At 51.7% G+C, this 16,270-nt stretch overlaps 1 protein-coding gene across 4 annotated transcripts in view; it reads right to left on the bottom strand.

Annotated features, from left to right (window-relative positions):
- The window catches only part of ylpm1 (YLP motif containing 1), a 26,885-nt gene extending 10,615 nt beyond the window's left edge, over positions 1 to 16,270 (bottom strand). Inside the window, exons 1-17 of one of the 4 annotated variants that reach the window (XM_056580991.1) lie at positions 15,466 to 16,270; positions 14,469 to 14,678; positions 13,751 to 13,939; positions 12,125 to 13,458; positions 9,208 to 11,988; positions 8,731 to 8,845; positions 8,185 to 8,332; positions 7,128 to 7,217; positions 6,813 to 6,987; positions 6,169 to 6,353; positions 4,574 to 4,737; positions 4,412 to 4,474; positions 3,299 to 3,418; positions 2,886 to 3,062; positions 2,602 to 2,685; positions 2,214 to 2,297; positions 1,877 to 1,951 (exon numbers count right to left, since the gene is read on the bottom strand). In XM_056580991.1, the coding sequence (XP_056436966.1) occupies positions 1,877 to 1,951; positions 2,214 to 2,297; positions 2,602 to 2,685; positions 2,886 to 3,062; positions 3,299 to 3,418; positions 4,412 to 4,474; positions 4,574 to 4,737; positions 6,169 to 6,353; positions 6,813 to 6,987; positions 7,128 to 7,217; positions 8,185 to 8,332; positions 8,731 to 8,845; positions 9,208 to 11,988; positions 12,125 to 13,458; positions 13,751 to 13,939; positions 14,469 to 14,678; positions 15,466 to 15,966 (6,495 nt within the window). In that variant the 5' untranslated portion in view covers positions 15,967 to 16,270. The remainder of the gene's footprint in view (positions 1 to 1,876; positions 1,952 to 2,213; positions 2,298 to 2,601; positions 2,686 to 2,885; positions 3,063 to 3,298; positions 3,419 to 4,411; positions 4,475 to 4,573; positions 4,738 to 6,168; positions 6,354 to 6,812; positions 6,988 to 7,127; positions 7,218 to 8,184; positions 8,333 to 8,730; positions 8,846 to 9,207; positions 11,989 to 12,124; positions 13,459 to 13,750; positions 13,940 to 14,468; positions 14,679 to 15,465) is intronic. The other 3 variants (XM_056580992.1, XM_056580993.1, XM_056580994.1) reach the window with 3 other exon arrangements.

Below are 16,270 nucleotides of genomic sequence, written 5' to 3'. Positions count from 1 at the left end.
GATGGAACCGGTGTTACCGATTACGTCACTAGTCCTGCTAAAATAAATTGATGTTGTCCTGTGATTGGTTGAATCAGACTAAAACCCACTGCTGGTGGTCCATGCATCTTGTGTCATAAAGCTGCCATAGGGGGCCTTCTCTCGTAACGAAAAACGTAAGTTACGCGTCCAGACGGCCCGTTTCATCTTTCCCGCAACGAGTACCAGTTCATTCTCGATAGGCTAGTTGAAAAATGTTCGCCAGCACGTGCGTGAGTACGACGCCGTCTACGTACTCTATTGCCAGACGACGCTCACCACGCAGAACGACACATGCAAGCGTTTTCGTGGCGACCCACTTACGGCAGCTCTTTGACAAAGAAGTAGAAATTAGCAGCAGTGGCTCAGAAGCTAGAGCGGGTTGACTTGTAACCGGGAGGTTGCTAGTTCAAACCCGGGCTCCTCCTAGTTGAGGGTCGAGGTTTCCCTGAGCAAGACACCTCGTCCTAACTGCTCCTGACGAGCTGGCTGTCGATTTGCATGGTTGACACCGCAGTCGGTGTGTGTATAAAAATGGTTGTTAGTCGCTTTGGATAAAAGCCTTATGAATCTTATGAGGCTTTAGGGCTGCTCTGGTTTCCACACTCATCCGCTTTACCCTTTGGTCTACCATCGACCACTTTTTGTAAGTGCTGTTATTGTTTGTGCATCCTATGCGTTTGGATGCAGAGACAGAACTTTTGTTTGCTTACTTTCACACGTGTAAAAACCAACTGTATGAAAACAAAGGATTATTAATACAATTGCTGCATTTAATTGAGGCAGGTGCCAGCACACTAATGGATTCCAGCAGTACATTTGTAATGCTTTGCAACCGTACCCTCGGTGGAAAAATACCATCAGCGCTCAGACATTGTGGACATTAGTTAACATTGAATAGTAATAATAACCACAGATGAGGACGGATATTAAGAGGCACCAGAAGGAGAGTGCACATCAAGTTAGTAATGTGGTGAATTTACCTCATGAACAACTGATCAAATCAAAATTAAAAATGATGTTCCTTTCAATGACACATTTTGTACACAAAACCTCTACTGGCGAAACGTTTTCATATTAGAAATTGTCTGCCGTCATGGAGAGTTCAATGTGCATTTCGTGGAAAGCTACTTGAGGGTGAAATGCATGATTAATGTTTGGCTTGGGTCAGTGTGCGAAAACATATCGACGTCGTCATGGCAACAGTAAACATGGATACAGGTTCCCTGGTTCACAGAACCCAAGGGTTTCAGAGCTGAGGCTTGAGTCAGTCAAACCTGGCCATTTGCGTTTCTTAGATTTACAGAGTTGGGCTTATCTGTTCTTTCTACACACGAGGAAAGTTCTCAGCTTTCACCTGACAGTTGATTTTTTGCCAGAGCCAAAAGAAAATCATTGAGTCACGAATTAAACAAAAATCTAACATTAGTGCTGAAGAATAGCCAATCTACAAAGTATATAGACATTATCTTTTTCAATGTTGCAAGTGTCAATATATTTTTCTTCTCAATCAATACAAGTTACCTAAAACTCAACTTTTTGTTTGTGAATGACGAAACATAATCTTTAAAATCTTAAGCCTCAGCTATAATCATAAAAACATCCCTAATTTTCGAGGCAACAGTTATTTGTAACGTTTTGATGGATTTAGTGCAGTAGTGTAGAGGCTGTATAATGTGTGCCTGTGAAGCCCTTTGAGGCTGAGATTAAGGGCTATGCAAATACAATCGGCTTGACCTGTTGAGTCAAATGAAAGAGGCTAAGGGTTCACCTCCCGTGATAGATATGACTATCAATCGGTGGAGAAATGAGACTGCCGACTATGTAGCAACAACAGCGATTGTTGGCGTGGTCCTACCATGTCACCCTCTTCCTCCTCCTCCCTCTTCATCTCCTTGGTCTCATCCTCAGGATTGAAGTCTTCCATTTCGACCTGCCGATGCAAAAGGGGTTCAGTTCATTTGTAATCTAATCCATGTTAAGAGTACACTTTGCCATGGCTTGACAAGCTAATGATTGAACAGCAATGGGTCTCATGATAAAATTGTAGGAGAACAGTACTGGGTCTCATTTATAACGGTAGATGAACAGTAGGATGGAAAAGCACTGGCTCTCGTGATACAACGGTAGGGGAACAGTAAGAGGGTACAGTGCTGGAAATGCCGGGATACAATAGCTCAGGGACGAGACGTTACCTCCTCGATAGCCGCGTCCTGAAGCAGAGAGCGGACATCCAGGCGCACCATGTGACGTGGCGACAGCTCCCAGTTGGACGACATCTGGGAAAATTAAACACGACCTCCATGAATGTATTGTCATCTACTGGGCATGTGCGGAAGGTTGATAACTGTTCTTCGAGTGTGAATAATGGCGGTGGCATGTAAAGTGCTAACGTTCAGTAAAAGTCTTAACTCTAAACTGTTGTTGTGGTTATTGGATTAACATGTGGGACCAACAAAGCACACCCAAACACAACCTCCATGACCAGCGTGTTTTCTGCATTTATCAGCAACAAGTATGCAATGGTATGCTTATGGACCAATACAAATATGAATCTTTGCTATGAGCCGAAGTGCGACAGACCTTTGCGATTTCCTTCAGTGTGCGACCGTGTACGTTCCTCTTCACACAGGTCTGGTTGTCGGCCGTGATTTCAGCCACGTAGACCTAAGAGAAGAACGTGGCCATTGTGGTGACAGGGACAACAACATTTGACAAACATCTCGCCACGATCACAGAGCATCATCTCAGCGTAGATTCAGGGGAACTGTCATTCTCTGCCATTCTGCCCAAACAGGTGAATACTGCCTCACACGCGTGTTGTGAAATGAATCCCAGACCCCCAAAAGAGAAAACGCCCGGCCTACCTCAAAGCCTTTCGTTTTGGCCGCGCTCCAGAACTGCTCAAAGTGTTTGACGCGGTCGTTGATGGTGTCCATGATGATGAAGGGGAAGAAGCCATCGTCCAGGGTCTTCTTAAAGGTCTTCAGCAGACTGCTGCGGTACGTGTCCTCCATCTCCGGCTCGTACTCGTACTCCAGCACCTGAGGAGGACGATTTTGGACAATTAGCTTGGTTAATATTGAAATCACGATTATTCAAATGATTGTTTTTGAGTTTGAAAAAACAACAAAAAAAAAACATGATGCATTTATTCAGCATTTCTCGCCAAAAAGAAACGTTGAAATTGAGAGCTTTGAAATTTCTCCTTAAAAAAAATACACAACATTTCCAAAAAAAAAAAGAAAAAAGTTGATCGGGCAGGACGATCAGAACGGACCTTGTTCTTCACCCGCCTTCCCGTGTCGGGGTCCTTCTCCACCTTCTCCGACTCCGTCATGAAGTAGTCGTCCAGGACCAGGACTCTGGGTGGAGCGCCCCCACATTCTACCTCCTTGTCCTGAGGTTCAGGAGCAGGACGGGGAGAAAAGACACACCAAGTTAGGTAGACAGGGGCAGAGGGTAAAAGGTTAGGTGGTGGATCATAACCTGTTACTTTAACGTGTGCTAGACCGTTATATACTGTTAGCCTCATAGCATAATTGCTTAAGTCATATTTGAAGGTTCATCTTGTATTTAGCGTCAAAAATGACTGTCAAATAGATGACTTCGGCAGATAGTGATTATGGAATGTATTAGGGTTGCCGCGGTGTGGACATTTTCACACCGAGTAATGCGCTCGTGTAAACACCGGTATAAACGGTATTAACTTTGAAACTATCGATCAACCGCCATCTTCTATGTCAACTCTCCTCTCACACTCGGTGACAGCGGCTGGCAGCGCGCCAATTCTCGGCGTCTTATAACGTTCTATATATAATAGTATATGTATAGTATAATATAATTTTATATATCATAATATCACGGCCAAAAGCTCTGTGCGCCTCCGGATGGCCGTAGCGTGGGGAGCTCACGTAGGGATTGGGCTTTGCGGGGTTTGTTTACCGGCGTTGCTATGGTTACCGGTCTTGTAAGGAAGCACGTCAATTCTCGGCGCGACAATTCTCCCGCACAGAGCAGAACTGTGGCCTATTCTACACATTTAAATTTTCTTAATTAAAATTATATTATTCATTTTTACTGATTTTTTTTTTTTATTACTGAAAAAAAAAAAAAAAAAAAATTGGTGTTGCCGGTGTGCAACACCGAGTAAACGGTGTTGGCCTCAACACCGGTAATACCGTATACCGCGGCAACCCTAGAATGTATAAAGCATTCTGATTGCTTAGGATATAGCCAATGAGGCACAGTGATTCAGCAGCGTTACGAGAGTACAGTTAGGATAGATAACAAAATTTGGCCCAAAGATGACTAGGCAATGAGGCTAACGATATGATATACCTCAATATGTCAACAACATCTGGGAAACTAATGCCCCCACAAATCCACTTACTCGAATCAGCTTGGCGACGTGACTTTTACCGCTTCCGGGAAGTCCTCTCATTATGATGACAATCTGAAAAACAATGCACACATATTTAAACATTCAGTACATTTATGTAATTGAACCATGTTTTAGGCTGACTGAGAGGCACCGGGCGGTGGGTTTGCGTACCCTCTCTGGGCGGGACATCCTGCCTGGGGGCTTGAGGAGGTCGTCCACGTTCTTGGTCTCTGGTTTCTTCTCGGCGCGCGGGGGGGGAGGCTGAGGCTGAGGAGGAGGGGGTTGGGACGAAGCAGGGCCCGGGCCACGCTCCTCGGGGAAGCCCCTCCTCTCCCCTGGACGATGGGAAACAAGGGAAGGGTTTCATGACAGAGCCGCGAGGGTCTTCGTGCCAAGTATTGGTCTACATATGGACATCCTTGAGTAAGGTGCCCAACCTCGACACATGAATGATATTCAACTAGGGATGCTTATTTTCCGATGTATCGGAAAATAAGATGACATTCACCGATGGCAGTGGCCGATGTTTACATGTTTAATACTTCCTCCTCTTGAAATGTCACCAGTGGAACATGTCTTACAAACTGCATATCGCTGATCTTTCTCCGAGACAGTGAAATACTCCCACATGACCGACATTTTCTTTCACTTTTATTGGGAAACAAACCACACATGCACACGGGCGCCTTTTTTTCCCCGTTGTATCACTCCGCAAGCGTCCTAGGTTGCTAAGCGACGTCAACGCCTTTGGCAGACTATTTCTCAGCTGATCAACACTACGAATGCTGGAAACAAATAAATTGTAAAAAGACACACTGTGTGAATTTATTTCTTTGGCCATAGTTTCCATATGCTAAAGACGTGTCTAGTTTACCGGCATGCAGGCTATGTTCAGTAAAATAATTAGCGATCTGTTTTTGGCGCATATAGGCCTATCTGCCTAAGCCCACATTGAAATAATTTGGATGTTGAATGTTGATGGTGCAGTTGTTGAAATAAACATTGATTTCATACAAATCATAAAAGCCTCTCCCTGTGTCATTGTGTGTGCGTGTATACGAGGTGCGCGTCTGCGTGCGTTCTTGGGGGGTTAGGGTTTGTTTACCTTGCACAAAAGGGGGAATAAATAACAAAAAAAACATCGGTATCGGTTATCGGCCAAATGGTTATTTTAAACATTGGTACCGGCCCAGAATTTCATGATCGGTGCATCACCACATTCAACCGAAACGAAAGATTCACTTGCTTGTTTCTATTTTCTTTTGATACAATGTGTCTGCTAATGATTCAATAGGAAAAGTGCATTAAAAATGTGGGCATTTTAAAGAGCACCGATACACACTTATATACGTAGATTGCTTAATCTAAAAGAATCTCAATCTTTGGAACAGACATTCGAATAAATGTCAAAAAATGTCAGGCCATGAATGAAAAGCTGCCACAACAACACAATGACTTTTTAAGATACAATACGAAGCACCTTTATACACCATCAAATTCCCAAAATGATGCGAGCGCAGTCTACTCCCGAAACCCTAGAAATGCAGCCAACATAAGCTCCGCACTGATCCAAGATGGAAAATGCCTGGAAAAATACCCCGCTAGCATAACCTTGGCTCTCGGCCCTTCCATAACACCCCAGACAGGACTCAAACCCATAACCCCTGGCTAGCGAGCACAGTCCCCTCCCTCCATCCCTAAGGCTGGAGGGAGGGGAATAACAGACATCGCTCCAACACCACCGCCGTACTGGATGACTGACGTACCGTACGGCGAGGACCGGTGGGGGTAGCGCTCCGGTGGCCCGCCGCACTCCAGCGGCGTGCGCTCATACGGGGGTCTGTCGTAGCTGGGCCGGGCGTAGGGGTCTTCGCGGTCGCGCCCATCGCTGTCCTCCCGGGGCTCCCGGTCGCGGTAGCTCGGCCGGGGGGGGTGGGCACCGAAAGGAGGTCTGCAGAAGGAGGGAAAGAAAAAAGGACAAAAGTAAAATTAGTAGGTTCCTCTTTTTTGTACGAAACGGTCGTTTTTATTAAAGGTGACAAAGGTGTGATTTGCTGCCACAAGCCGTTTTGGTAATCTGCTCTTCTGACATCACAAGTGGGCGTGTCAACCTAGATGTGTGATGGACACGCCCACTTGTGATGACAAAAGAGGCAGACTTTCAAAACAGCTGGTAACAGATAATCACACACACCTGGCGGTACAATATTTCACTTTCAATTACTAAAACGTTTACACGCGCACATGCCGGCTAAACTCAAACCACACGTAAGACACACAACATGATGCACTACCTTTCGTCAACCAGCATCGATTGGGTGCTTGAGGCGAAAGCAGACAGAGAGAGAGCCGTGTTAAACGTCAGGAAAGTTCTCCAGAAAACAGACTGACGTTGAACGGAAGACCGTACCTGTCGTCTCTCGGGGGGAAGCGCTCCCGGTCGAAGCGGTCCCTCTCGTAGTCCGGGGGGGGCTTGTCCCGGTAGGACTCCCGCTCCCGGCTGTACTCCCGCCGTTCGGGGTAGGGGTCCGGCCGACGGTCGTAGTAGGGGTCCCGGCCGTACGGGTCTCTGAGTCCCAGAGGTTCTGGAGGGAAATGGGAGAATGGGAACAACGGGTCCTCAGTGAACGCGGGAATGACGTGACATAACGGAAGCGGAAACTTTATGTTTTCCCTATTCACCTAAAAAAAAAAGTTGTGTCGCTTTCTTTGGCGGGAGACTCACCCTTCTCGTACGCCCGGTCAGTCTGCAGGGGGTCCGGCCTCAACACGATGCGCTCCCCGTACGAGATCCGCTCCACCGTGGTACCTGGTTCTGGGAAGGTAAAGGAATATAAAGATGTAGATTGGGACAGGTTGGGGTCAAACCGCCAGTTACCACGAATCAATTACTGCTGTTCAACGGGACGCACCTCATGCAGGGTCCAAAATCAACCCGCCAATGGTTGCCAGATTGGACCATTTGGCAGAGGTAAAAACACTAAATACTCAAAGTTTTTCTCAACTCAGTAAGTCGCTTTGGATGAAACCGTCACCATAACATAACCAGATGGTAGGGTGTGTAACGATTCATGCGATGCATCGATGAATCGATTGTCAGTCCTACCGATTCAACTAAATCGATCTGCTAAAATAAATAAATAGAATGAATCGCTTTGGCTTCACCAATAATCGATATAAATACTTTAAATCGTATGAATCGATTATGATTAACGTTTTAAGACTTAGTTTACACGTTTATTTTGTGAAGTGCAGCTCGGTAATTCGTAACTCTATCATCAGCTAGTCAGCTTGCAAGGAAGTCCCACAAGAGTTTTTTTGCTCCCTCACCCTCTACTGGTGCATTTCAAACATGGCAGAGAGCGGCAGCGAGATTGTTAATGCACCAGCAAACTTGAAAAAGTGTGGAAGCATTTTGGCTTCGCAAAGAATAATGGTAAAATTGACAAGGGGTGTCACATTATTGCATGTTTATTTCACGGATATAGAATTTTGGTTCAAAGTTACTGAATCGAATCGTGGTTTACAGAATTGAATCGAATCGTTCCAAAAAAAAAAAATTGTCCTTGAATCGAATCGCCAACTACTGAATCGTTAATCGAATCAAATCGTCTGAAGCCAAAGATTCACACCCCTACCAGATGGTAATGTAGTTATGCCATGACAACCTCTAAGTCTCAACCAATCCACCAAAATCTGGTACCCACTGCAAGTCGCTTTGGTTAAAAATCGTCTGCTAAATGCCCTTAATGTGAACCTCTCGACCAATGGCGTAGCCCTACCGTGTCCGTGTCCGTAGTCCACCGTCTTGGGGAGCATGGTGGGTGCAGGGGCTGCGGGGGGGGGCGGCGGATGGTAGCCTGCGCTGTGAGGCATGCTGTCCCAGGCCCCCGGCTCACCAGCCGCTGGCTGCGCAGACGCCACCATGCCCTGTGGACGGAGATACACGTTCACAAACGACATACACCGACCAGGAACTCCATTAGGGATTTGGGACTCTTGTTATTTTGTGAATTTCGTAGTAAGAAAGAGGGTTGGAAGAAAAGGTGTCCATTAGGGATTTGGGACTTTTGTAGTAAGAAAGAGGGTTGGAAGAAAGGGTGTCCATTAGGGATTTGGGACTTTGGTTGTAAGAAAGAGGGTTGGAAGAGAGGGTGTGACATGCCACCATCCACCATCGCAATGGTGGATGGTGGCATGTCACACTCTCTTCCAAACCCTCTCTTCCAAACCTTTCTCTTACTATCGGGATGGTGTTGACCCCATTGACCGCTCACAGGTTTAGCCTCCCATAATAATATAGTAATAATCATAATGTTAAGTCGGACCTTGAGAGCGTTCCTGACTTCTGCGGGGATCTCCAAGCCCAGCAGGCCGGCTGGAAGTTCAGGAGGGACTTCTGTGGCGGCGGGATGGGTGTCCGTCACCCCTTCCTGCATCTCTCTGGCAAAGGAGGCGGAGGATAAAAACATTAGAAAATAACAAAATGACATTTAACCAAAGCATATTGCCCCATGCATCTAATAACTAAAAACGTTTTGCCATATTGACTAAACATAGCAGATGTAACAAGGTCAAACATTATTAATTAATGTTCCAAGTCCTATTCACCTTGTTTCTTTACATAAATAGATTTAATACAACCATCAAATTACAAAACCCATGACCAATATTCAGTGCGACAGTAACACGGTAACGGTACTCTTGCAAACAGGTGTGAGAACATCACCGACTGATCCATGCGGGGCTCATCTCACAACAAGAACCCAGAGACACCGGGGGCGAGTCCCGGGGGGGTCACCCACCTGATGAACTTCAGCTCCTGGGCCGCCTTCAGGATGATCTCGTGCTGCCGCTGCGAGAGGGCCAGCACCCCCGCCGCGCTCCCGCCCTGAGCGGCCGGGTCGCACGGGGCGTCCGGGTGACCCCCGCCCGGCGTCGCCGGCGGCTGCGGGGCCGCCATGGCGTCCATGCCGGCGGCGGGCTCCCCCCGGCGGTCTCCGTAGTGGGGCCTGGGGGTCTCGTACTCCGGGGGGTACGTTCTCTCCGGCAGCGGAGGGGGGGGCGGCCGAGACGTCCGCTCCCACTCGGGGTGGGGCGGCTCCTCGCGTCGGTACGGCGCCTCGTCCCGGTACTCCCGTATCCGGAGTTCCCCCCTCGCCCGCTCCCGCTCCCGTTCCCGTTCCCGCGCCCGCTCCGGCTCGTCGTACGGGTACGGCCGCGCCCGCTCGCGCTCGTCCGGCCAGCCGCCGTCCCTGAAGCGCTCGGGGCGGGGCGAGAAGTCCCGGGCCGGCGTGGAGCGCTCCCGCTCCCAGTCGGGGTCGTGGTAGCGGCGCTCGCGGTCGTAGTCGTCGGGCGGGTAGTCCCGGGGCTGTGGCGGCGGCGGCGGGCGCCATCCGTAGCGCGCCTCCCCGTGGCCGTAGTCCTCCACGATGGCCTCCCGCCGGCCCTCCTCGTGCGGGGGCCCCCCGGGGGAGTGCTGCATCCCCCGACCCATGCCCATCGCAGGGCCCCCCCGGACGGGCTCCCGGTCCATCAGCTCATGCGGCGCGGGGGGGGGCCCCCGCCCCAGAGCTCCAGGCTGCGGCGGCGGCGGCCGGTGCCACTCGGGGTCCTTCTCCATGTCCTCGTCGTACGGCGGGGCCTCCTCCGTCGGCTCCCGCATCTCGCGCGCCTCCAGTGGCGGCAGCATGCGGCCCCTCGGCATGTCGTGGCGCATGGGCCGGCCACGGGGGTCATGGCCCCCCCGGTGCATGGGGTGCCTCATGGGGTCCATCATAGGGTCCATCATGGGGTCCATCATGGGGTCCATCATGGGGTCCATCATGGGGTCCATCATGGGGTCCAGCTCCATGCCCTCGGGGTCCGCCGGGGGTCCCAGCGGCCCGTGGTCCATGGGCCCGTGCGGGGGGAACGGGGGGCATCCCCGGCCGGGGTGCATGATGCCGGGGTGGCCGCGAGGGGGTCTTCCCCGCCCGGGAGGGAACGGGGGTCTCATGCCCCTCATGGGAGGTCCCCAGTCCTCCCAGTAAGGCTCCTCTTCGCCCCACTCGGCCGACTCGGGCTCTTCCCAGTGCCTCTCCATCGGCTCGCCCCTTCCCATCGGCCCGCCCATCCCCATGGGGGGTCCGCCTCGCCCCCCCGGCGGACCTCCTCGGCCCATGGGGGGTCCCCCTCTCCCCATGGGAGGTCCCCCTCTCCCCATGGGGGGTCCCCCTCTCCCCATGGGCGGCCCACCTCGGCCCATGTGCGGCCCGCCCATCCCCATGTGCGGCCCGCCTCTTCCCATGTAGGGCCCCATGGGAGGCCCCCCTCTCCCCATCGGGGGCCCCCCTCTGCCCATCGGGGGCCCCCCTCTGCCCATGTAGGGCCCCCCTCTGGGTAAAGGGGGCCCTCCCCTCCGCTGGGGGAACCGTCCCCTTCCCATCATGGGCCCTCCCATCCCGGGCTCCCCGTAGTAGTCGTCCTCCTGGGAGAAGTGGTGCTCCTCCGGGACCCACAGCTCCTGCTCCGGCGGCGGCTCCGCCTCGTCCGCCGCGGCGGGGGGCTCCTCGTAGGCGGGGTCCTGCCAGTAGTAGTCGCCCTGCTCCTCCTGCGGCACCGTCTCCTCGCTCTGTGGCTCCCCGTAGCCGAACGGCACGCCGTCCATCTGGTCCGGCGGCGGGAAGCTGTTGAACCCGCCGCGCCCCGCCGGCAGCCCGCGGCCCCGCCCCCGCGGGTGGGGGGGCGGAGTAGGAGCCTGGCCTCTGCCCCGCCCCCGTGCCATGGCGGGCGGCGGCTTGGGCGGTTCGGAGATGGACTGCGGTGGCGCGGGAGGTTTGGCAGGTGGTTTGCCGTCGGGGAGCTTGGTGGCGTTCGGGGCTCCATGGGTGTTCGTTGACCCCGGGCCGCCCGGTTTGAGATTGGCCTGTGCCGGAGCGGTGTTCTTTGACGCCGGGGGCGGAAGAGCCGTAACACTGGGTTTATCGTTACCAGTGCCCGGTGGTTTTTTAGCGTCTTCCTTTCCTTGGGTCGTCTGCGGGATGGGGTCGGTCGGCAGGAAGAAGCCGCTGGTGCCGTCCAGGCTGTCGTCCGCCATGTCTTCCCCTTTGCCCTTGTTCGGCGAGGAGTCCTTTGCTTTGTTGGCCGGGATGGGCCCGGGCTTCACGGGGGTCTTGGAGACGATATTGGTCTGTGGTGTACTCGTGGGTTCCGTCTTGGGCTTGGGGCCCGTTTCTGGGGGCTGTTGGGGAGGGGGCGCGCGCTGGTTGGGTGTGGGAAGCCTCTGGTTGGGAGCTGGAAGCCGTTGATTGGGCGCTGGAGGCCTTTGATGGGGGGCGGAGGGATGCTGCTGGTTTGGGGCTGGGGGCCGCTGTTGGGGTCCCTGGGGGCGCTCAAAGTGAGGCGGGGGTCCGGGCGGCCGCTCAAAGCGGTTCTGGGGTCCGGGTTGTCTCGGGGGCTGATCGAATCGGGGCGGCGGCCCACCAAAGCGTGGCCCGAAGCCTCTCGGGTTCTGATCAAACGGGGGCCGTTCGAATCGGGAAGGACCGTCAAAGCGCTGCTGGGACTGGTCGAACCTGGGGCCGTTCACTCTCGGACCATCAGGCCTGTCGATAAATTAATATATGAAAAATTAAAGAATCAACCAGGAATTATTATGACAAGAGCAACAATGACATAAAGATGAACAAGAATGTTTACAATATATCACATCGTCATAGTAATCGTAAATGTATGGCTCACCTTGGTCCTCTTGGGCCGTAGTGTCCGGGACCCATCTGTCTTTCTCCCATAGGGGAAGGAACACCGCCTCTGACAGCATTAGGCTCTGAGGGTTGTCCGAATCCAGGTCTTGGCCCTTGACCCCTCGGCCCTTGACCCCTTGGCCCCTGAGACATCGGGCCCTGGGACATCTGGTCATGGGACATCTGTCCCTGGATCATTTGACCCTGAAGCATGGAGCCTTGGGGCATTTGGCCCTGGGACATTGGGCTCTGGGACATCTGGCCCTGGGACATTTGGCCATGGGGCAACATCTGTCCCTGGGGCCTTGAGCCTTGGGACATTTGACCCTGGGACATTGGGCTTTGGGACATCTGATCATGGGACATCTGTCCCTGGGGCCTTGAGCCTTGGTTCATCTGGCCCTGAGGCCTTGCACCTTGGTTCATATGGCCCTGGGACATTGGACCCTGGGCCCTTGAACCTTGGGACATCTGGTCCTGGAACATCGATCCTTGGTTCATTTGACCGTGGAGCATTGAGCCTTGGGCCATCTGTCCCTGGAGCATGGAGCCTTGGGACATCTGGCCTTGGAGCATGGAGCCTTGGGACATCTGGCCTTGGAGCATGGAGCCTTGGGAAGTTGCCCCCTGGGACGACGAACCCTGGGACATTGGGCTCTGGGACATCTGACCCTTGAGCATGGAGCCTTGGGCCATCTGACCCTGGAGCATAGAGCCTTGGTTCATCTGACCCTGGAGCATGGAGCCTTGGTTCATCTGACCCTGGAGCATGGAGCCTTGGTTCATCTGACCCTGGAGCATGGAGCCTTGGTTCATCTGACCCTGGAGCATGGAGCCTTGGTTCATCTGACCCTGGAGCATGGAGCCTTGGTTCATCTGACCCTGGAGCATGGAACCTTGGGGCATCTGACCCTGGAGCATGGAGCCTTGGGGCATCTGACCCTGGGACGCTGAACCTTGAGAAAGCTGGCCTTGGGATGCTGAGCCTTGTGACGGCTGGCCCTGGGACATGGAGCCCTGAGGACTACCGGCAAAGTCCTTCCCCGGGTACTGACTGTACTGGTCCGCCATGCCACCGCCGTACTGGGAGGACGGGTAGGGCACCATAGTTTTGAGGGTGGCCGTGCGCTCCTGCAGGTGGGCGTTGGTGGCGTTCATCTGCTCTTGCCACTGTTTCCACTGGAGCTCGTAGTCCTTCAGCTGGTCTTTGTGAGGGTAGGTCTGGAACTGGTCGTGCCAGAGCTGGAAGGTGTGCTCCCAGTCTTGGTACATCTTGGTGAACTGCTGCTGCTGGGATTCGTAGTGCCTGAGCTGCATCTCACTGGACATCGACTGTAGAAAGCAACATCATAAAATACTGCTATTGGTTGCGTTTTAACTAGTAGATGTTTAAATAGAGTCTGCAGAACAGTGAACCTTGCCATTTGATTTAAACATTGTCATGACTGAACGTAATTTACATTGAGACATTTACATTTAGAAGACGCTTTTATCTAAAGAGACTTACAACTAGTACATTTGTCATAAGAAAGTGAAACAATATATCCCTGACACTTCAATAACTAACAATCGCTAGGTTAACCCAGTACCCACGTAATAACATTCCGATGAAAATTGCCTCTACCTGTAGATTTGCGGGTTGCTGAATGAACTGCTGGTACTTCTCCAGGATGTTCTGCAGTTTCTCGTGCTGCTGCATGAGCGCCTGGTACTGCAAGCCCGCCCTCTGCTGCTGCACGTGCTGCCACTGCGCCGCGGCCGCCTGCAGCTGCTGCAGACGCGCCACCTCCTCCGGGTCCTTGGGAAGGTCCGGCTGGCGGAGATCAATATGTTAGCATATAGATTAGGAATCAATAACGGATGAAGACTCACCAACACACTGACGTGACTGGAAATAACTCATTTAGGCTCTTCTGTAAAATTTAAGTGAAAGATACGATGTTACTGTTGATATTTTCAAAAGGAAAAATATAAAATACATATAATAATACAATAAAGAAGGGTTTGAATGAAGCAAGTGTGTGTGTACATATTTGCTGTACACAAGACCCAAATTATACATTTTGTATATATGTTTACCTCTGATACAAGGCAGTATTACGTTGTTATAACACAGGGTGAATGATAACTAGGTTTAGTTTTTAATGACTTGAATGTTGCTTGATGGAGTTGCTTAGTGCTGCTGTAGTAAAGCTCTACCTTAGCATTGGCGACAACAACCTCCATTTCTGGAAAGCGCATGCCCTGCCCCGATATCTGGGTGTATGATGACGCTTAGAACATGCTATCCAACCTCAGCTGGATAGGGCCTTTAAACACAACAACAAAAAAGACATGCTTACATCCTCGGGAGGTGGGGGAGGAAGGGGGGGCTCCTCTTTGGGTGGAGGCGGGGGCGGTGCGCTCTTGGGTGGTTCTGAAGGGAGGGGCGGGGCCGAGTGACCGTGGGACGAGAAAGGGGCGTCGCCCGCCGCCTGGTTCTGCCTCGCCCCGTCATGTTTCAGCTTCTGGAGGTTCTGGAGGTGTTGCTTGTACCAGAACTGCTGCTGCTCCTGCAGGGAAACAACCCAGCATGTCAAAAGACCAGTCACTCTCCCAGTTGGCAGGCCAGCACAAAAAGCTGGGCCCATACCTTGTCGTTTATGACGCATGTATCAAAATTATGTAGTTTGAGTAGCTTTTGATAAATGCATCTTCTAAACTTACTATATTACTCCATAGTAATGTGTATGATGAAATCAACACTCAAAGGAAGGCTGACAGAACTGAGGCTTATAAAGAACCAGACAACACAGAGTGCTGCGCACGGTAACCAGAATATAAAAAGTGGTTTACCGAGAGCTTTGTTGAGGAGTGTGATAGCAAGTAAAGAATAAAGGTGAAGCAATGAACTGCAAGCTGCTTAACATGCTCAGTATATTGTATTTGTTATCACTAACTGTCTTTGGTCCAGAAAACCATTTCAAGATGATCAACAACTTTTCTGGCAATTGTAATACAGGTCTGTATGAAGCTTTCCAGTTGTTTCAGTTCCTAGAATGGAATGTCACCTACATAGATAGATTATTGTAAGTTCATCCTAAAGGCCAGAAAGTCTTCGCCACCAAGGTTAGTTTGACTGTGTGAGTGAGAGATAGTTTGAGAGTGCGTGTTCCGCGTCAATTACCTACAAATCAAATGTGCTTTTTACTGTAGCTGGCAAAGCACTACTACAAAATCACGATTAACTATGTTCGCAGGCATCTTCAATAAAGTATTGAGAATTTATACTTTCTGAGAAGGTTTGTGCATATCTATCCTGAGCTGGCATATACATACTATAATTATGTTCTCGTGTACCTCTTTCGATTTAGGACCGTCATTACTCGGTGGACCCCCGCCAGACGGTGCTTCTGGAGGTGGAGGGTTGGGCTTCGCCCCGGCGGTCTGCGGTGGAGGGGGACGGGGCTGATCATGCCCTCTTGCGGACTGAGCCTGGGCCTCGTCCTGGTTATAAAACGCCGGGGCACCATCAAAAACATTGTCCGCATGCCCCGACGCTTCAGACTGCCACGACGGTGCAGAAAACCCTGCAGCACCTCCACCGCCACCCCCGTACGACCCCGGCGCGCTGTTGTGGTGCAGCACCGACTCTAGCTGCTTCTGGTGGAGCATCTGCAGCTGCTGCATTTGCTGGAGATGCTGTTCCTGCAGGCTGGAGAACAGAGCGGAACCCCCAGCAGGAGCCGCTCCGAAGCCCGCCGCCGGGGCGGCCTGGCCGGCAGGGTGCTGCTTTCGGGGCGCAGGCCCGCCGAAGTTCTGCGGTTGATGGCCCCCATAGTTTCCCCAGGAGGGAAACATTTTTGACTTCGGGACGGTGTGCCGGGCCTTTGTGCTCACATACGACCCGGTCCTTGGATCGAATCACCGAGCCAAACGTGATCTATCTTTTAAAATGCGGTCTCGTTTGCATTTCGAGGCTATATCGAAATACGGCTATAGGTTAAGAAATATTTCACTTTCGAGGGAGGAAAAGGGAAATTAGGTGTATTGGGAGATTTCCGTTGTAGCCTGAATGGTTAGCTACTAGGCATGCAACAGCTTCGCGTGCACGGAAGTGCGACAACGCTAGTCCGTCGGTAATATCCGGTTACTATTCTTCATA

Source organism: Gadus chalcogrammus, chromosome 21 (assembly GCF_026213295.1).
Source record: "Gadus chalcogrammus isolate NIFS_2021 chromosome 21, NIFS_Gcha_1.0, whole genome shotgun sequence".
NCBI lineage: Eukaryota > Metazoa > Chordata > Actinopteri > Gadiformes > Gadidae > Gadus > Gadus chalcogrammus.
This window is presented reverse-complemented; position numbering and strand designations above follow the sequence as displayed.